At 44.4% G+C, this 19,240-nt stretch overlaps 1 protein-coding gene across 5 annotated transcripts in view; it reads left to right on the top strand.

The window, feature by feature from the left end:
- Positions 1-3,227, top strand: part of LOC122920246 (mitotic spindle positioning) — a 59,005-nt gene extending 55,778 nt beyond the window's left edge. For all 5 annotated transcript variants that reach the window (XM_044269604.1, XM_044269622.1, XM_044269629.1 and 2 more), the window contains one exon: positions 2,843-3,227. In XM_044269604.1, coding sequence (XP_044125539.1) covers positions 2,843-2,932 — 90 coding nt within the window. In that variant the 3' untranslated portion in view covers positions 2,933-3,227. The remainder of the gene's footprint in view (positions 1-2,842) is intronic.
- The last annotated feature ends 16,013 nt before the right edge of the window (positions 3,228-19,240 follow it).

Raw genomic sequence — 19,240 nt, 5'->3', positions numbered from 1 at the left:
CGCACTCCCTCTCTGCCTCTGCCGGGTCCGGGACTCCGCCCCCTATTTGAATACTAGCCACCGCCCGCCGGCAGCCCACAGCCAGATATTGTAAATGAATTGACAGCGTTGCGGGCGGCGGCAGCCAGCAAAACAGACAGGGAAATAGGCTGGGGGGCAGTGCGCATGGAGGTGACGAACCTATTAGAGTGTGCCCAGGCACACCCGGCACACCCCGTGCGCACGCCTATGACTGTGGCAGCTATCACATATATTATAACACTGGGGCAGTTATCAGATATATTAAACACTGGGGCAGTTATCAGATATATTATAATACTGGGGGCAGTTATCAGATATATTATAACACTGGGAGCAATTATCAGATATATTATAACACTGAGGCAGTTATCACATATTTTATAACATTGAGGCAGTTATCAGATATATTAAACACTGGGGCAGTTATCAGATATATTATAACACTGGGGCAGTTATCAGATATATTATAACACTAGTAATCACATATATTATAACACTGAGGCAGTTATCACATATATTATAACACTGAGGCAGTTATCACATATATTATAACACTAGTAATCACATATAATTTAACCCTGGGGCAGTTATCACATATATTATAACACTGGGGCAGTTATCACATATATTATAACACTAGTAATCACATATATTATAACCCTGGGGCAGTTATCACATATATTATAACACTGGGGCAGTTATCACATATATTATAACACTAGTAATCACATATATTATAACACTGGGGCAGTTATCACATATATTATAACACTAGTAATCACATATATTATAACACTGTGGCAGCTATCACATATATTATAACACTGGGGCATTTATCAGATATATTAAACACTGGGGCAGTTATCAGATATATTATAATACTGGGGGCAGTTATCAGATATATTATAACACTGGGAGCAATTATCAGATATATTATAACACTGAGGCAGTTATCACATATTTTATAACATTGAGGCAGTTATCAGATATATTAAACACTGGGGGCAGTTATCAGATATATTATAACACTGGGGCAGTTATCAGATATATTATAACACTGGGGGCAGATATCAGATATATTATAACACTGGGGGCAGTTATCAGATATATTATAACACTGGGGGGCAGGTATCACATAAATTATTACACTGGGGGCAGTTATCACATATATTATAACACTAGTAATCACATATATTATAACACTGAGGCAGTTATCAGGTATATTATAACACTGAGGCAGTTATCACATATATTATAACACTGGGGGCAGTTATCACATATATTATAACACTGGGGGCAGTTATCACATATAACATGGGGAGTGTTTGTCATAAGAGAGGAAGCAGTTATAGCATGTGTTTAGGCTACATTCACATGGCAGTGAAAATAAAATGCAAGCTGGTCCTTTTATTCACTGATGCCTTTCTGAGAATTGGCTGTAAAAAAAGGGTCCCCTTCAATTGTATGGTGACCGTCAGTCAGTGAAAACTGCGAAAATAGCACGTCTGTTTTTTCGCCATTATTCATGGTCCGTCCAAAAAATGTGGGTGTGATGGCCTTTAAAAAAAAAGGGGCGTCACATACCCGTTTTTTAAGGCCTCATGCACAGGGCCATTGGGCGGCCGTGGCCGTATTGCGGCCCGCAAACGGCAGGTCGGGAATCCACGGCCGCCGGCTGTGTGCACCACGCATCATGGATGCGGACCCATTCACTTGATTGGGTCCGCAATTCCGGAGATGCGGAAAGGAGTCACGGAACACCGGAAGCACTACGGAGTGCTTCCGTGGTGTTTCTTTCCGTTGTTCCGCACCACAAATAAATATGACATGTCATATTTTTTTGCGGTGCGGACAGACCACGGACCCATTCAAGTTGAATGGGTCCGGCCCGCAGCACGGATGTTGCCCGTGCATTGGGGACCGCAACTACGGTCCCCAATGCATGAAACGGCCGCACAACGGCCGTGTGCATGAGGCCGAAGTGTCTTGTGAATGTAGCCTTACACTTGGAACACTTTTCACATATAACTTTGGAGATACTTATACATACTTACATTATTACCATAATTAATACAAAAACAGCTCTCGTTTCCTCCAGTGCCTGGATGCAGCCTGCTTCCGGAGATTCCCTCACCATCCTCCATTTCTCTTAAAGAGAACCTGTCACCCCTGTCAGTGTGATTTGATGTATAGAGCTGAGGACACGGGTTGCTAGTTGGTAGTCCCCATAGCTCTGTGTGCTTTTATTGTGTAAAAAAAAAACGCATTGTCAGAATCTCCTCCTTGCTCCCCAACGTCAGAAAACCAGAGCGCCATAATCTCGCGTTTCGCATGCGCCGTTCCTTCCCTGGGCTGATGCCAATATAATATACACAGCTTTTATTGTGAAGTCAATCCAATTAATGTAACATGTCCATACACACTGGAAAATTTTTCGGACATTATTAGTGCTGGTCAGAAGCTATGCAGCGCAATAAAGAATGGACCAATGTCCTAAATGTCATGTTCATAATGTTACTTGCAGGGTATTGCAGTTCCGTCCACTTTACTTGAAGGGACAAAGCCACAATACCCTTTACCATTGATTTCATTATTATTCAGTCTTTCTGAATTCCTATTACATAATCTACCTATACATATTTGGTGTATAACACATATCTACCTATTCTGTTCTAGCTACCTTTCTAGTAGGTGGACACACCATGATATGCACTGGCATGTGATACATTGGCAGGTTATTTCTATATATATATATATATATATATATATATACTTTTTAGTTATTTGAAAAAATGTTAATTTTCTTCTTACCTTCTTACAGATTGTGGAATCCACCCGTGTAGTTCGGCACAAAAATACAATGGCTCTACGGTGGGAAGCTGGTCTATATGTAAACGAGCAAGGCGATTAGATCTCTGTCATTTTGCAATCTGTATCCTATTTAGCGAATGTATGTTTTTTATGAGTTCCAGGCAGGCTGACATATTGCTCTACTGTGGCCCTAGGAAGTCAGGACCCTGTATTTTTCACTTTCATTGACTAGGTGATACAATTGTTTGTGTTGTTATAATACGTGATAAATTGAATTAAAGGGGTTTTCCAGGATTTTAATATTGGTGAAACTATACACTTGAATAGGACGGAGCGTCCCATAGAAGCGAATGAGATGGCTTGTAATTACACCTGTACTCCGCTGCTATGTCGACGGCGAGCAGGTAAACAATTAAGAAAAGGCAGCGCTCGCATAAATGCAGCCTTCTCTTCAAATAGTTGATCGCGGGGGTGTCAGGTGTCAGACCCCCGCCGATCTAATATTTATGACTTATCCACAGAATAGATCATCAATGTTAAAATCCTGGAAAAGCCCTTAAATTTCTTAAGGGTGTATTAGACAGCAAGATACTGACGGCGATTGTTGGGAAGGAAGCGTTTCTTCCTGGCAATTGTCTGCTCGCTAGCGGAGGAGACCGCAGCTATTATTCTCCTTCTCAGTATAGGGAGGAGCGATCGTTATACCGTTACTCTTCTCTATACTGAGTCATTGTTTGCCGGCAGCAGATCGTGATTAGACATCATGATCTGCTGTCTGCAAACTATAATTTTTAAATAGCGATCGTCTGGCAGAAAACTCATGCAGACTGTATGGGGGATGAACAATCATACTAACAATCATTCATCCCCCATCCAGTTTGCATTGGTCCATGTACAAATACGTTTAAACAAGCGCTGGAGGACTTGTTATATCATCGATCAGCATTGGTTACACCCCTGAATGCAGTCATGTAATAGGACTTCTCAGATATATGAACTAATAAAGAACAAATTGAATCAATACACCTCTGTTCATTTTTAGGTTTCCATTAGAGGTTCTCCAGAACGCAGAGAGAAACCTGATTGGACCCTTTGATAAGTCGCTGGGTACCGTCAGGATTCGCCTGGAAAACAGATCCAGCATAGCTGTCATGGTTCTGTCGTAAACAATCGCCATGACAGTAATCTGAACAGAGACTTAATCTTAAAGGGTTTCTGTCACCAGAAATAACTAGATTAAACTGGCTGACATTAGCGATGTGCTAATGTCAACGGATCCTAACTAGTCTATTCCTACTTTTATGTATGCCCCCGTTACTGCAGATATATAACTTGCATAATATGCTAATTAGCCTCTAGGAGCAGGGGGGCGTTGATCCTGCTCCTAGAGGCTCCATTCTTCCACCTCTGTCACCTCCCTCCAAATCTTATAATAAAAGTTTGAAACCGCGCTGCTTCAGACTCTGTCATCCGATACACAGGTGAATGAATCAGGGTATTAGCCTTTATCCTCCTCTCAAAGGCTTCGATCCTCCTCAGACCGCCTCCTCTGCAGGGTTAGACAATCGGCAAATAGTATAGTACCCTCTTAGTAGTTGGTATAAAAGGTTTTATTCTACTTATAAACGTTGGTAGACAATAGGCATATCACAATAATAAAATCTGCAATGTTCCTGCCCGACCCGGGTTTCGCTCTCTGGCTTCCTCAGGGGCGACAACTGCGCATGTCCGCAGTGGGCCCCTTTAAATAGCCCAGCTTCCCAAGTTACGGGAGCCACCACTCGATCAGATACTTCAGTACAGATAATAATTTCCACATGGTTTTCAATCCATATAGTAAAATACTTCATTCCAAACAATAATATTCACATATATTGATAAAAAAAAACCTCTCCTAATCAAAAACACCTTTTTTCCTATATTCCCCCTCTCGGGTTACCGCAGCTTCATGATATAAGTAAACCTCCTTGGTCCTTTCTATTGGACTCCTTTATCTAGATCATGTCATATCCTCCATTCTTTTCAGTTCCCTTTATATTCATACAGCCTTTATCCCAGACAACCTCTCGAATCATAAACTTCTCACTTTTCCTATACCATACATGATGCAGTCACCTACTTACTTCACCGCCCACCATTGGTCCCGTCATCCAGGGAACTCTCCACCCCACCTCCCTCCCCTCATGACGTACACATCACATGGTTCAGCCGCCCAATTGAGCAGCCAAATCTCATGACGTGGTCCGAAGGTCCAAGTCTTGATTGGGCCAGGCAGCGTTCACATCCTCCCGCTGGCCCTGAGTGCATGTAAATCTCGCACCTGCGCCGTTCAATATTCGGAAGGAAGGACAGTAAAAGTTATATTTCTGCAGTAACGGGGGCATAGATAAAAGTAGGAATAGGCTAGCTAGGTTGAGCTGACATTAGCACATCGCTAATGTCAGCCAGTTTAATTTAGGTATTTCTGGTGACAGAAACCCTTTAAAGTAAACTAAAAAGTAAGCTAAACATTTTTCCTTTGTAAAACTCATACAAACGGAAGTTACTTAGAACTGTAGAAAGCACAGAGTCTCAGTTGTTGCTTAGATGGACCTGCCATAATCTGTTATACAGAGGGCAGGGCTCTGTGTGATGTCTATGTTGAAAGCAAAAGTCACTGGTGGATCTTGTTTTCTAAGTTTGCATTAATCTTTTAACGCTACAAACTACTGATTAAAAACATTACACAGCATGTGCTGCTAGTAGCAAGTTAGTTGAGGTAGTAGTAGAAGACATTGGCTTAGTATGTGAAGTCGACTTTAATGGAAATATAGCAGTTTCTGAATAAAACATTTCTTCAGTCCACAGTCTGCACATTCATTTAAATTCATTTAAGTACTTTGATCATCAAGAGACTGACCTTTGGTGGGAAAAATTCTACCCTATGTGTACATAAACAGTGCAAACCATTTGAGGCAGATATTATGTTAATAATGTACAGTTTAAACTACATTTGTCATACTAAAATATTACGTCATGCATTCAAGATGTCTGAAAATGTATCTAAACAGTTTAAGTATGGAGCCTGAAGGTATGCCAATCTCCTTCTACTTTAGGACCATTCATGTGTATTTCTAAACATTTGCATTTCTAATATGTAAAATACATATCTACTCTGGGAAAACAATCAGATTGCATAAAAGAAATAAAGAAAAGAGAACTAGAAATCTAATGGCGGATTTAGAGGAGTGGCTAATCGCTACGATTCGAATGCTAAAGATACATTTTTGGATGATGTAGCAACTAAAATATTGTACCAAAAACGTTTGTACAACGCTTGTAAAATCATTTATGCGAATGAATAAATTATTGTTTGTCGTTATTGAAATATGGTGAAGTTATGGTACATTGTGTGATCTTTCAGTGATGTGAACGATGTAAAAACAGACGTGCTTTATGTAAATCTGTTGCTGTGTAAAAACAGTGAATGATCCTCGACTAAATGAGTGAATGATCGTATGTGAACAAATTTGTAAATGATAATTTTTGCATGAAGATGTCTTCGGCTTTAATTTGCTAAATGTGGTTGTGTCATTAATCTCCTAAACGATTATCTACTCTTCTAAAGCCGCCATAACTGGTTGCATTCCCTTGTGCTGGTTTTGATAAATCTCCACCACTGTGCGTGCAAATACTGTATGTTTTCCATCACATATTTTGCATAATGGGCCTTTTCTGCAGTGGCTTGCTTTCAGTGGGTGTGGTGATTTTGAGTTTTTTCACTCCTATAGATTTCAGTTGATAAAGCTATATTCAGATCCTGTTTGGGCTTAAAGAAAAATCTGTCATGTCTAAACATGGCCTTAGGCCTTATGCGTATTATCGTTCTGTCTTGTATGGATCCATAATACGGGGCCCATGGAAATCTGTACATATGTGTGTCTCTTAATTATTACAGAAGCCCACAGAAGTGGGGATAATATGGTGCCAGAAGAAACAGGTCTAGAAATGTAGGTAACTGAAACACAATGAGGGGAATTTATCAAGCCCTGCACGTCAGAATTCTGGATTCAAAAAGTTGAAAAATAGGGCTTTGTGACTGTCTAGATTTGTGCAAAAATTGTGTAAAAAATGTGTAAAAAAGAAAACGCAATATCCTGCAAATCTGACTTAATTCCCCTCATGGTAAATCTCCCCAAGGATTTGTAGACAGTATGTATAGAAAATGTTTGATATTTTGTAATGAAGAATGATCATTTATGGTGACCTTTGCACTTTAATAAAACTGATTGACAACTGATTCAGTTTGGAAAAAGACTATATTATTATTATTATTATTATTATTATTCTTATGCTGCTTTTTTATGTTTGAAAAGATTTTGTGTGTGTCTTCATGTGTTATTATTGGTACAGTTATCTACAAGGAGCTAGAAAGCATTGTTCTTATAGTGTCACGAGTTGGTCACACAAAGTGAATCACCTCCTAACAACTGTGGTTTCTAGCTACAACTTTCTGTCCCAATGAATTCCTTAAATGGGTTGCACAGTACTACAATATTGATTACCTATCCTAATTACATTTAATCCTGTAAATTGATAAGTAGGGTCCACCCTCAAGACACACCCACACACAGCCCCACCCACAGATCGCGCCGCGCTGGCTCCAGGCTCATGTGGGCCCTAAGGCCATAAAGTCTAAGTGGGTCCCCCTATACAGTGATAACTCTCTGAGTACAGATAATATAGTAGATGTCCTCTGCAGTCCTATGTAACAACACAGATAACACAGTGATGGCTATCTGAATACAGAAAATGTAGTGGTGTTACCTGCAGTCCTATGTAAAAACACAGATAGCACTAGTCCTGATAATGTGGTAGTGTTACCTGCAGTCTTATGTAAAACCACAGATAACACTAGTGTACATCATGTGGTAGTGTTACCTACGTCCTAAGTGTGCCTCCCTGTGTCTCTCCCACAGACTCCCTGCTGGCGGCGCTGCCTCCTCTTCCTTCTTCTTCCTCCGCACAGAACATCCTGATGCAGCTGTGTCAAGACATAGGAACAGTGGGCATGGGGATGGTGACACACACAGGGACAGACACACACACAGGGAGAGACACACACACACAGGGAGAGACACACACACACAGGGAGAGACACACACACACACACAGGGACAGACACACACACACACACAGGGACAGACAGACACACACAGGGACAGACACACACACACACACACAGGGACAGACACACACACACACACACAGGGACAGACACACACACACACACACACACACAGGGACAGACACACACACACACACACACACACACACAGGGACAGACACAGACACACACACACAGGGACAGACACACACACACAGGGACAGACACACACACAGACACACACACACACACACACACACACAGGGACAGACCCACACACACAGGGACAGACACACACACACAGGGACAGACACACACACACACAGGGACAGGGACAGACACACACACACAGGGACAGACACACACACACAGGGACAGGGACAGACACACACACACAGACACTAGTGATGTCCGGATCATGAACGAATCGTTCTTTTGAACCGATTCAGTTCACTGATCCGGAAGAGTCGGTTCCTCTGCCTGAGCTGATCCGAATGAAACGGCTCAGTCAGATCAGCATAGAGGCAGCAGCAGGCAGTGTAATAGGAGCCGACAGTGGACGCTAGCTCCGCCCCTCCCCGCCCTCCAACCAATCAGAGGCAGCCAGCACTGACTCCCAGCACAGGGGGAGTCGCAGGGACTCAGAGAATCGTCTGAGTCTATTAGTTAAAAGAATCGAATAAGTCAGAGACTCATTTGATTCTTTGAGTTAAAGAACCGTGAGTCACCGAGTCCCTGCCAGGCTCCCTGCTCTGCGGCTCCCTGTAAGTCCGTCCGGGGGGAAGGGGGGGGGGCATTAATCTAGCATGTAGCAGAGCTGTGTGTGTACAGGGTGCATGCAGCAGTGTAGCATCATGCTACACTGCTACATGCACCCTGTACACACACAGCTCTGCTACATGCTGTAGCAGAGCAGGAAGTCTGGTAGGGACTCGGTGATTCTTTTAACTTAAACTCTCAAACAATTATCACAGTCTGCTCCACTGCAGCAGAGCTGTGTTTGCCAGAAGCCAGTCCCTCCTGACCTTCGGTTCACTTGAGAGCCGACTCAGCAAGTGAACCGAAGATTCGATGAGCTGAGCATGCGCATTGATCTTCAGTTCACTTGCTTCTGCCGGCTCATGAAGTGAACCGAAGATCCGATTCATGAATCGGTTCATTTGAATGAGCTGATTCAAATGAACCGATTCAGCTGAAAGATCCGAACTTCTCATCACTAACAGACACACACAGGGACACACACACACACACACACAGGGAGAGACACACAAACAGGGAGAGACACACACACAGGGACAGACACACACACACAGGGAGAGACACACACACACAGGAACACACAGGGTCACTAGTGGAGGGGAGCAGGGTTAATAGTGGGGTGACAGGAGGAGGGGGAGCAGGGTCACTAGTGGGGGGACAAGAGGGGGGAGCAGGGTCAATAGTAGGGTGACAGGAGGAGGGGGAGCAGGGTCACTAGTGGGGGGACGAGAGGGGGGAGCAGGGTCACTAGGGGGGACAGGAGGAGGGGGGGTGCAGGGTCACTAGTGGTGTGACAGGAGGCGGGGGGAGCAGGGTCACTAGTGGGGTGACAGAAGGAGGGGGAAGCAGTGTCACTAGTGGGGGTGACAGGAGGCGGCGGGAGTAGGGTCACTAGTGGGGGGACAGGAGGGGGAGCAGGGTCGCTAGTAGGGGGACAGGAGGAAGGGGGTGCAGGGTCACTAGTGAGGTGACAGGAAGAGGGGGAGCAGGATCACTAGTGGGGTGACAGGAGAAGGGGAGGCAGGGTCACTAGTGAGGTGACAGGAGGAGGGAGCAGGGTCACTAGTGAGGTGACAGGAGTAGGGGGGAGCATGGTTACTAGTGGGGTGAAAGGAGGAGGGGGAGCAGAGAACTGTGAAACTGGACGAAACCATGATTGGGGAGGGGGGAATCACTTACTTGAAAAGTGACAGGCCGGGATTTTCACTGCCACAACACAGCCAGGGGGGGGTCACAGGCCCAGGGTCACCTTTTCTCTCAGACCAGTCCAGTCACATGAGTCCGCGGCTCCCCAGGGTCCTTGGGCAGTGCGCCCCACTCTGCCTAATACAGCAACTTCCGTTAGCTGGCCCCTCCTCCGTCCAGCTCTCACCGGCTTCCCCTGCCTGAGCCGACCTGTATCGCCAATACCCAACCAATAACAAAGCTCCTTGCTGTAAGGAGCTTTGTTATTGGTTATTTCAGGCACAAGCAGCATTGCTGCGCTGCCCGTGCCGTTCACAGCGCTCACTGTGCTGATGAATGTACGGGACTTTTTCCCTCGGTCCATGCCCGAGTGGTCAGTCCGCCCCCTGGTAGGGGTCTCCATGGAAAGGACTTGTGTTTTCGGCACATCCCACAGATGCTTTATCAGATTGAGATCTGGGGAATTTAGAGGCCAAGTCAACAGCTTTAACTCAACATGTTCTACACCAGCCCTGAACTAAAGTTTTGCAGCATGGAAGGGAAACTTGTCCTACTGTAAGAGACAACTGCTATTAGAGAAAACTATTGCTAAGAGGGGGAATACTTGGTCTGTACAATGTTTAGGTAAGTTGTATTTATCAAAGTAAGATTCACATGAATGCAGGACACATGGTTGCCCAAAGCATCACATTGCCTCCACCGGGTTGCCTTCTTCCCATAATGCATCCTGTTGCCATCTGTTCCCCAGTAAGCCACTTACCTGGCCATAAACATACCTGGCATCCAGAGGATGTATAAAAATAGGTCACGTTCTATTGCTCCATCCTCCATGTGAGTTGATCATGTCACATTGAAGGTTCTTTCAGTGGTGGACAGCGGTCAGCATGGGTAATCTCAGGTTACTCACCTTATCTAGCTCCAGCATCAGGTCCACTTAACAGCTGGCATAAACTGAAATGTACAGTTCATCACCTGCCAATATAGTTTTCTCCTTGCATCAATCCGATATATACATTAATATTCCATGACCAAAAAGTAACTTTTAATAATATATATAAAACCATTGTCAATGTGACTAAGTGACTAGATCTACATAAAATAAGAATACTGTTCCAATATGTGACAAGCCATGTATTAGGGGGTAGCAAGGATAACTGGAGTGGTCTTACTATGGTTGAGACAAACCTGTCTTCCTTTCCAATGGTAACCACTATTAATTATTACCATTTTTTCTAGTCCTAGTCAGCAAATAGGGAAATCGCCCCATTCCTACACACAAACCTTGCCTTATTGAACCCTAAAACTACCTCTATCCTTTCTACACGGTTCTTTCTTGAAACAGATCAGGATTTAGAAGAGAGAGATCAGGGTCTGGGTATAAACTCATTCAACCATATATTGGCCAGAATAGGCCTTTGTATAATGTCACAAGGGCTAAGGCAAAAACAGTGCTAAAAATATATGAGCTGGACGAAAATAGTTGAAGAGAACCTGCCACCATGAAATGCAGTGCAATGTGTAGGCAGCATGTTATAGAGCAGGGCCGGTTTTAGACAAAGTGTAGCCCTGGGCAAAATTAAAATGGGGCCCTTAAATATTTAAATACTGTACAAACAGTATAGCCACATTTAATCAGTTCTGGTGCTTCCAGTCTATGGTCTTAGAAGTCCCAAGTAGAGATCTGCCATCTTAACTGACAAGTCCGGCGAGGCACAGGTAAGTCCTTACCTGTGCCTGTGCGCGAGCCGGTCTGAAATGAAATGCGGTCTCCGGGAGCAGGCAGTTCCGAGAACAGCCTCCGGGGGCCATTCATGGAACGGCCTGCTCCCGGAGACCGCATTTAATTTCAGACCGGCTCGTGCACAGGCACAGGTAAGGACTTACCTGTGCCTCGCCGGACTTGTCAGTTAAGAAGACAGCCCGCATGTGTTCGCTGGCGAACACGTGAACTGGCCATGACTAGTCACAAGGTATATACATACATATAAAACATTTGTAATATATAGTTATCTAAAAATACCATTATACAGGATCAAATATTACCACCATACAGTGATTAAATATTACCTCCTTAAAGAGGTTCTCCCATCTCGGACATTAGGGGCATATCGCTAGGATATGCCTCCAATGTATGATAGGTTAGGGTCCTGCCTCTGGGTCCTGCAACTACACTTAGAACGGAGCCCACAAAGTACCAATCATTCCTATGAGTGTGTCAAAAAGTAGCCGAGTGCTGGCTCAGCTATTTCCATCAACTCCATAGAAGTGAATGGAGCGGTGGCCACGCTGGGCCATTTTCGGGGCTCCCATAGAAATGAATGGAGGGTGGCTGCGCATGCACGGTGCTCCTTCGGGACTTTGCAGGCACCATTCTAAGTATTGGTGCAGGTCCCAGAGGTGGGACCCACACCTGTCAGACATCCTAGCGATATGCTCTCAGTGTTCGAGATGGGAACACCCCTTTAATGGAACTGAACAAAATGCATTATACAAAGAACACAATTACTAATAATAACATTATACAAGGTGCAAATAATACCACCGCACCATGGCTACAACTACATATTAACTGGATAATATTACCATACTGCTGCTGACTAAAATCCACTACACAACGACCAATATACCAATGATACCACTATACAAGGCTCAAATAATACTGCCACATTATGACAACATATTACTAACACATAGTGACTAAATACTATTACTGCACTGGTACTGAATAAGAGAGCACTGTTTAAAGGCAAATATTTCCAATAAAATCCTCTATACAAGGCCCAAATATTACTGTCACACCATGGGACAGATAGAACCACATATTGTGGTCCACACAATAATAGTTCATTCTCCTCCTTGTGCCTCACATAATAATAATAACCCTTTTGTGCCCAACTCCCAGCAAAAATATCTACCTTTCTATCTCTACAAAGTAATAATACCCCCTTTGTACTCCCTAGAAACTATAAAGGGTGACCATTTTTATTGTGAAAACGCACCACAAATGCAGGAAAACTACAGGCATAGTTTCAACAGTCACCAAAACTAGATTGCTGGTTTTTAAAGATTCTGGCAGCGTACAGTTAAAACAGACACAGGAAAGACTTGTGGGCAGATTAGTGAAGAAGCAAGCACGAGGCAGACAGGCTGGGGACTAGACTGAAGCATAGACAGGGTAGACACACTGGGTTAACTTAAATATAAACTGAACTTTGGACTTGAAAGTGCAGGAGCACATAGGCAGGATGGCATACACTGGAAACATAGCAGAAATACAGGCAGGAGAAAAATGGAACTAACACTAGACTATCAAATAAATTTGCTGGTCAACAGGGAAACTAAAGCTCAGGTAACTTCCTGCTGCCTTAAATACCAAGGGACCCTCAGCCATTGGCAGGGAAATAGGAGCACATGCACTGTCCCTTTAAGAGTCCAGAGGTGAGTATGCGTGTGCCCTAAGGGAGCATCAGACAGCAACATGTAGAGGATGTCGGCGACTAGATGAAATGTTAAGTGGCGTGGCGTCCGCCCCCAAAGGGAACAACATCAGGGCGAGGGGTACAGATCGCAGACCTAACATACAGTATATACCAATATATAATACACACAATTAGTAATCTAATCTATAAAGCTGAGTGTATGTGTGTGTGTGTGTGTGTGTGTATGTATGTATGTATGTCCGTTAAAGGAATCCGCACCGTCGCATTTACAATCACGAAATTTGGCACACAGGTACATCAGGTGTCCTGGGAGGTTTTAGATCAGGTCTCAGCTCTCTAGGATGTACAGTTTCTGAGATATTCCCCAAAAATGCATTAGCCAATAGAAGCTTGGTCACATGACCCTTATCAGCCAATAGAAGCTCGCAGGCCGTTAGCCTCCACATACACAGTTTTACTCCAGGTTTCCATAACAACCCAGCCATTTTTCTTTACTGCTGTAGATGAGCTTTAAAGAAAATCTGTAACCAGGATAATCATTATTGACGTAAAGCCATGGCCTAATAGCACTTAGTACCTTATTTCAAGATGTGCCTTTGTTCCAGCAATAGATGTTTTTATCCTCTGAAAATCTAGTTTATTTGGTATGCAAATGAGACAGTAAGGTGCCTAGAGGGGCGTCACTCTTGCAGGGAGGAGCCCAGACACGCCCCCTGACACAATGTGTCCACACTCAAAAGATGAACTTAAAACCCCACCCCCACGTCCCGCTAAGCCACGCCCCTTATCCAGTTAGGCTATGCCCCCTCCCACTCATCACCCGAGGGGGATTGAAAAAATGAAGGTAAAAATCAACTTCTGTCAGCTGCAAGGGTGGGAGGGACGGTGACTTTCTTCCTGCAGCTCACACTCAGACAGCACAGTGCTGCTGTCTTAGAGTGAGATGTTCAAAAGGACATCCTTGTTTCCGTCCAGGCCCTGCGCCAGACGGAGGACAGGGAGTCTGAAAGCCGGACTGTCCAGCCTAAAACTGGACTTCTGGCCACCCTAGGGGCAGGCTGCTGTGGAGGTCACAGTTAAGGATAAGGTCTGCTATGGACGTCAGTGTTAAGGGGCAGATTGCTGTAAAGGCCACTATTAAGGTGGTGGGCCCCTGTGGAGGTCACTGTTAAGGGGGTGGTGTGCTGTGAAACTCACTGTTAAAGGGGAAGGCTGCTGTAAAGGTCACAGTTAAAGGGGTGGGCTGCTGTGGAGTTTCAATTTTATGAGACGGGGCACTGGAGGGAGGGTCAGTGTTAAGGGGTGGGGGGCTGTGGAGGTCACTGTTAAAGGGGCGGGGTGCTGTAGATGTTACTGTTATAGTGGATAGTGTTGATATCTTTTAACGACACACACAAACATTAAATGAAATAGATTAAATATACTCGAGCGAAGCCAGGTCCTTCAGCTAGTCTATATATACAGTCCTGATCAAAAGTCCACTTGAAAAATTGCAAAAAAAATCATATTTAGCATGGCTGGATCTTAACAAGGTTCCAAGTAGAGCTTCAACATGCAACAAGAAGAAATGGAAGTGAGACAAAACATTTTTTGAGCATTCAATTTAATGAAAACAACAAATAAACTGAAACAGGCTGTTTTTCAGCTGATCAAAAGTTTAGGAGCACATGCCTTTAAAAGGCCAAATCTGTGCAAAGATGTGAATTTATTGTCATTTTCTGTCAGGTAGTCACACGTTCTTTTGGCAAAGGCAAAAAAACTCTCCCTTTTTGAACGTGGTCGGGTTGTTGAACTGCATAAGCAGGGTCTCTCACAGCGCGCCATCGCTGCTGAGGTGGGACGCAGTAAGACAGTCATTTGGAATTTCTTAAATGATCCTGAGGGTTATGGAACAAAAAAGTCAAGTGAAAGACCCAAAAAAATGTCACCAGCACTGAGCCGGAGGATCCAATTGGCTGTCTGTCAAGACACTGGACGATCCTCGACCCAAATTAAGGCCCTTACTGGTGCTGACTGCAGCCCATAACCATCAGATGGCATCTGAGACTGAAGGGTTTCAAAAGCTAAAAACTTCTTCATAGACCTCGTCACCTTGAACGCCACAGAACTGCTCGTTTGGACTTTGCAAACATGGGACATTTAAAGGTGGAAGAAAGTTTTATTCTCTGATGAGAATTTTTTTTACCTTGATGGTCCTGATGATTTGCAGCATGACAAGCAGATCCCACCTCAGATGTTTTCTACACGCCACAGTGGAGGGGGCGCCATAATGGTCTAGGGTGCTTTTTCCTTCAGTGGAACAATGGAACTTCAGGAAGTGCAGGGGCGTCAAACTGCCGCTGGCTATGTCCAGATGTTGCAGAGAGCATTCCTCATGACTGAGGGCCCTCGTCTGTATGGTAACGACTGGGTTTTTCAACAGGACAACGCTACAGTACACAATGCCCGCAGGACAAGGGACTTCTTCCAGGAGAATAACATCACTCTTTTGTCCCATCCTGTGTGTTCCCCTGATCTAAATCCAATTGAGAACTGTTAGGGATGGACGGCAAGGGAAGTTTACAAAAATGGACAACAGTTCCAGACAGTAGATGGCCTTTGTGCGGCCGTCTTCACCACTTGGAGAAATGTTCCCACTCACCTCATGGAAACACTTGCATCAAGCATGCCGAAACGAATTTTGGAAGTGATAAACAATAATGGCTGAGACATACCCTTATTTTCACCCAGCCCCCCTGAGCCTAGCATCGGAGCATCTCATGCTCCGATGCGCTCCTTTGCCCTGAGCTAAATCGAGCAGGGCAAGGGCTCTTTTGTTTTCAATAACACACGGCCGGGCGGAAACTTCCACCTGGCAGAGTGTTCAGTGACGTCACCAGCTCTGATGGGCGGGCTTTAGCGCTGCCCTAGCCGTTTTACTGGCTAGGGCAGCGCTAAATCCTGCCCATCAGTGCCGGTGACGTCACCGGGGTCCCTGGCAGACCCATGGAGATAAAGCATAGAGGGGGAAAAAAACTGAACAAAAAGAACCCAGCCACAATGTGGGCACCAATCACCTGAGTAAGGTGAAATGCAGTATAGTAAAAGGAGACCAAATGAATATTATAGTGTTTAGAGTCTGTTTTTCAAACCGTATATGGTCCGTGAACCATAGGACGGCCGTGTGCTATACAGGAACAGTCTGAGCGTATCAGTGAATAAGACCTTAGTATATAGCAGCATATACAAGTATATAAAAAATATGGATAAAATAGATTAAAATATAAATATACATATAACTAACTTACTTCACAGGGGGAGATAGTCTAAGGCAGGGATGTCAAACTCGTGGCCCTCCAGCTGTTGCAAAACTACAACTCCCATCATGCCTGGGCATACTACAGCTATCAGGGAATGATGGGAGTTGTAGTTTTGCAACATCTGGAGGGCCATGAGTTTGACATCCATGGTCTAAGGGATAAGCATAATACACCCAAAGGCTAAACTCCCCCGGCCAGGATCGCTTGTAGAGTCACAGGAACAAATCGCAGTCACCACAGGAGGCGCTTCTGGAGTATTCCTTTTAGTAGAATCAAGGCTCAACGCGTTTCGGGGGCTTGGCAGATACCCCCTTCCTCAGGAGAAGTTAGTATGCATAGGTAAAAACATATAAACAGCCCCATGGAGAGCCCCAGTACGTCACCGGATCTCCAAAAAATGCCTTTGCAAAAGGAGAGCATTGGAACATGAACTGCTCCGATGCTCAAGTCAGGGGGCTGCGGGGTGAAAATGGAGGTATGTCCGGGTTCAGCTCTGAACCCGGACAACCCCTTTAAGGGTCATTATTGTTAGACCCAAAACATGAAGGTGTTCATGTGTCCATGTTGTTCCCTGTTTGGTTTTAAAGACACACAATAAAGTCGCTACAGTCCTGTCACATATGGGAACTGCCCTGTCACGTGACCCGGGTGCGACTGCCAAGGGTCGATCTATTTCACGCACTCAATCTCTCACGCCCCTACACACAGACCTCAGATTGAGTCTTGATCACACCCTGACACAGCCTCTCATGCACCCCAACACGCTGCCAGCATCTATGACATTTAAATCAATACACCGATTAATTAAGGGCTCATAGAAAACCCCACAGCACCCCACTCGCAAGGTAATGCAAACCGTCCTCATATACTTAAAAAAATTTAGGTTACTGGGCTCCTTCAGGGCACAAGGCAAAACCATTAAAGATGTGCTTTAATGTACTAAAAAGGTACAGTACTTAGTTACAAAAAGTTAAAAGAAATAAGACATACATAAACGTGCACAAAACAGTATACAAATGAAAGGATAAAAAGCAGAAAGTTTCTAACTCAATGAATTGTGTGGTCAGAGTTCCTTCTGGTTTCTGGAGACAACCAAATATTGATCGGATCCCCAAATTGTAACATAGTAACATAGCATATAAGGCCGAAAAAAGACATTTATCCATCCAGTTCGGTCTGATTGTGTCAAAGAAATGTTCCCAATAGTTCATTTTTATCCCCATTTGGCAGAGGGTGGAGCTCCACCTCTCTTACTCAGCTGGCAGACATGAAATACAGGTCCTTCTCAAAAAATTAGCATATTGTGATAAAGTTCATTATTTTCTGTAATGTACTGATAAACATTAGACTTTCATATATTTTAGATTCATTACACACCAACTGAAGTAGTTCAAGCCTTTTATTGTTTTAATATTGATGATTTTGGCATACAGCTCATGAAAACCCAAAATTCCTATCTCAAAAAATTAGCATATCATGAAAAGGTTCTCTAAACGAGCTATTAACCTAATCATCTGAATCAACTAATTAACTCTAAACACCTGCAAAAGATTCCTGAGGCTTTTAAAAACTCCCAGCCTGGTTCATTACTCAAAACCGCAATCATGGGTAAGACTGCCGACCTGACTGCTGTCTAGAAGGCCATCATTGACACCCTCAAGCAAGAGGGTAAGACACAGAAAGAAATTTCTGAATGAATAGGCTGTTCCCAGAGTGCTGTATCAAGGCCCCTCAGTGGGAAGTCTGTGGGAAGGAAAAAGTGTGGCAGAAAACGCTGCACAATGAGAAGAGGTGACCGGACCCTGAGGAAGATTGTGGAGAAGGACCGATTCCAGACCTTGGGGGACCTGCGGAAGCAGTGGACTGAGTCTGGAGTAGAAACATCCAGAGCCACCGTGTATAGGCGTGTGCAGGAAATGGGCTACAGGTGCCGCATTCCCCAGGTCAAGCCACTTTTGAACCAGAAACAGCGGCAGAAGCGCCTGACCTGGGCTACAGAGAAGCAGCACTGGACTGTTGCATGTCATTCGGAAATCAAGGTACCAGAGTCTGGAGGAAGACTGGGGAGAGGGAAATGCCAAAATGCCTAAAGTCCAGTGTCAAGTACCCACAGTCAGTGATGGTCTGGGGTGCCATGTCAGCTGCTGGTGTTAGTCCACTGTGTTTTATCAAGGGCAGGGTCAATGCAGCTAGCTATCAGGAGATTTTGGAGCACTTCATGCTTCCATCTGATGAAAAGCTTTATGGAGATGAAGATTTCCTTTTTCAGCACGACCTGGCACCTGCTCACAGTGCCAAAACCACTGGTAAATGGTTTACTGACCATGGTATTACTGTGATCAATTGGCCTGCCAACTCTCCTGACCTGAACCCCATAGAGAATCTGTGGGATATTGGGAAGAGAAAGTTGAGAGACGCAAGACCCAACACTCTGGATGAGCTTAAGGCCGCTATCGAAGCATCCTGGGCCTCCATAACACCTCAGCAGTGCCACAGGCTGATTGCCTCCATGCCACGCCGCATTGAAGCAGTCATTTCTGCAAAAGGATTCCCGACCAAGTATTGAGTGCATAACTGAA

Source organism: Bufo gargarizans, chromosome 1, assembly GCF_014858855.1.
Source record: "Bufo gargarizans isolate SCDJY-AF-19 chromosome 1, ASM1485885v1, whole genome shotgun sequence".
NCBI classification, from domain to species: domain Eukaryota; kingdom Metazoa; phylum Chordata; class Amphibia; order Anura; family Bufonidae; genus Bufo; species Bufo gargarizans.
Note: the sequence above shows the minus strand (reverse complement) of the source record. Positions and strands in the feature narration are given on the sequence as shown.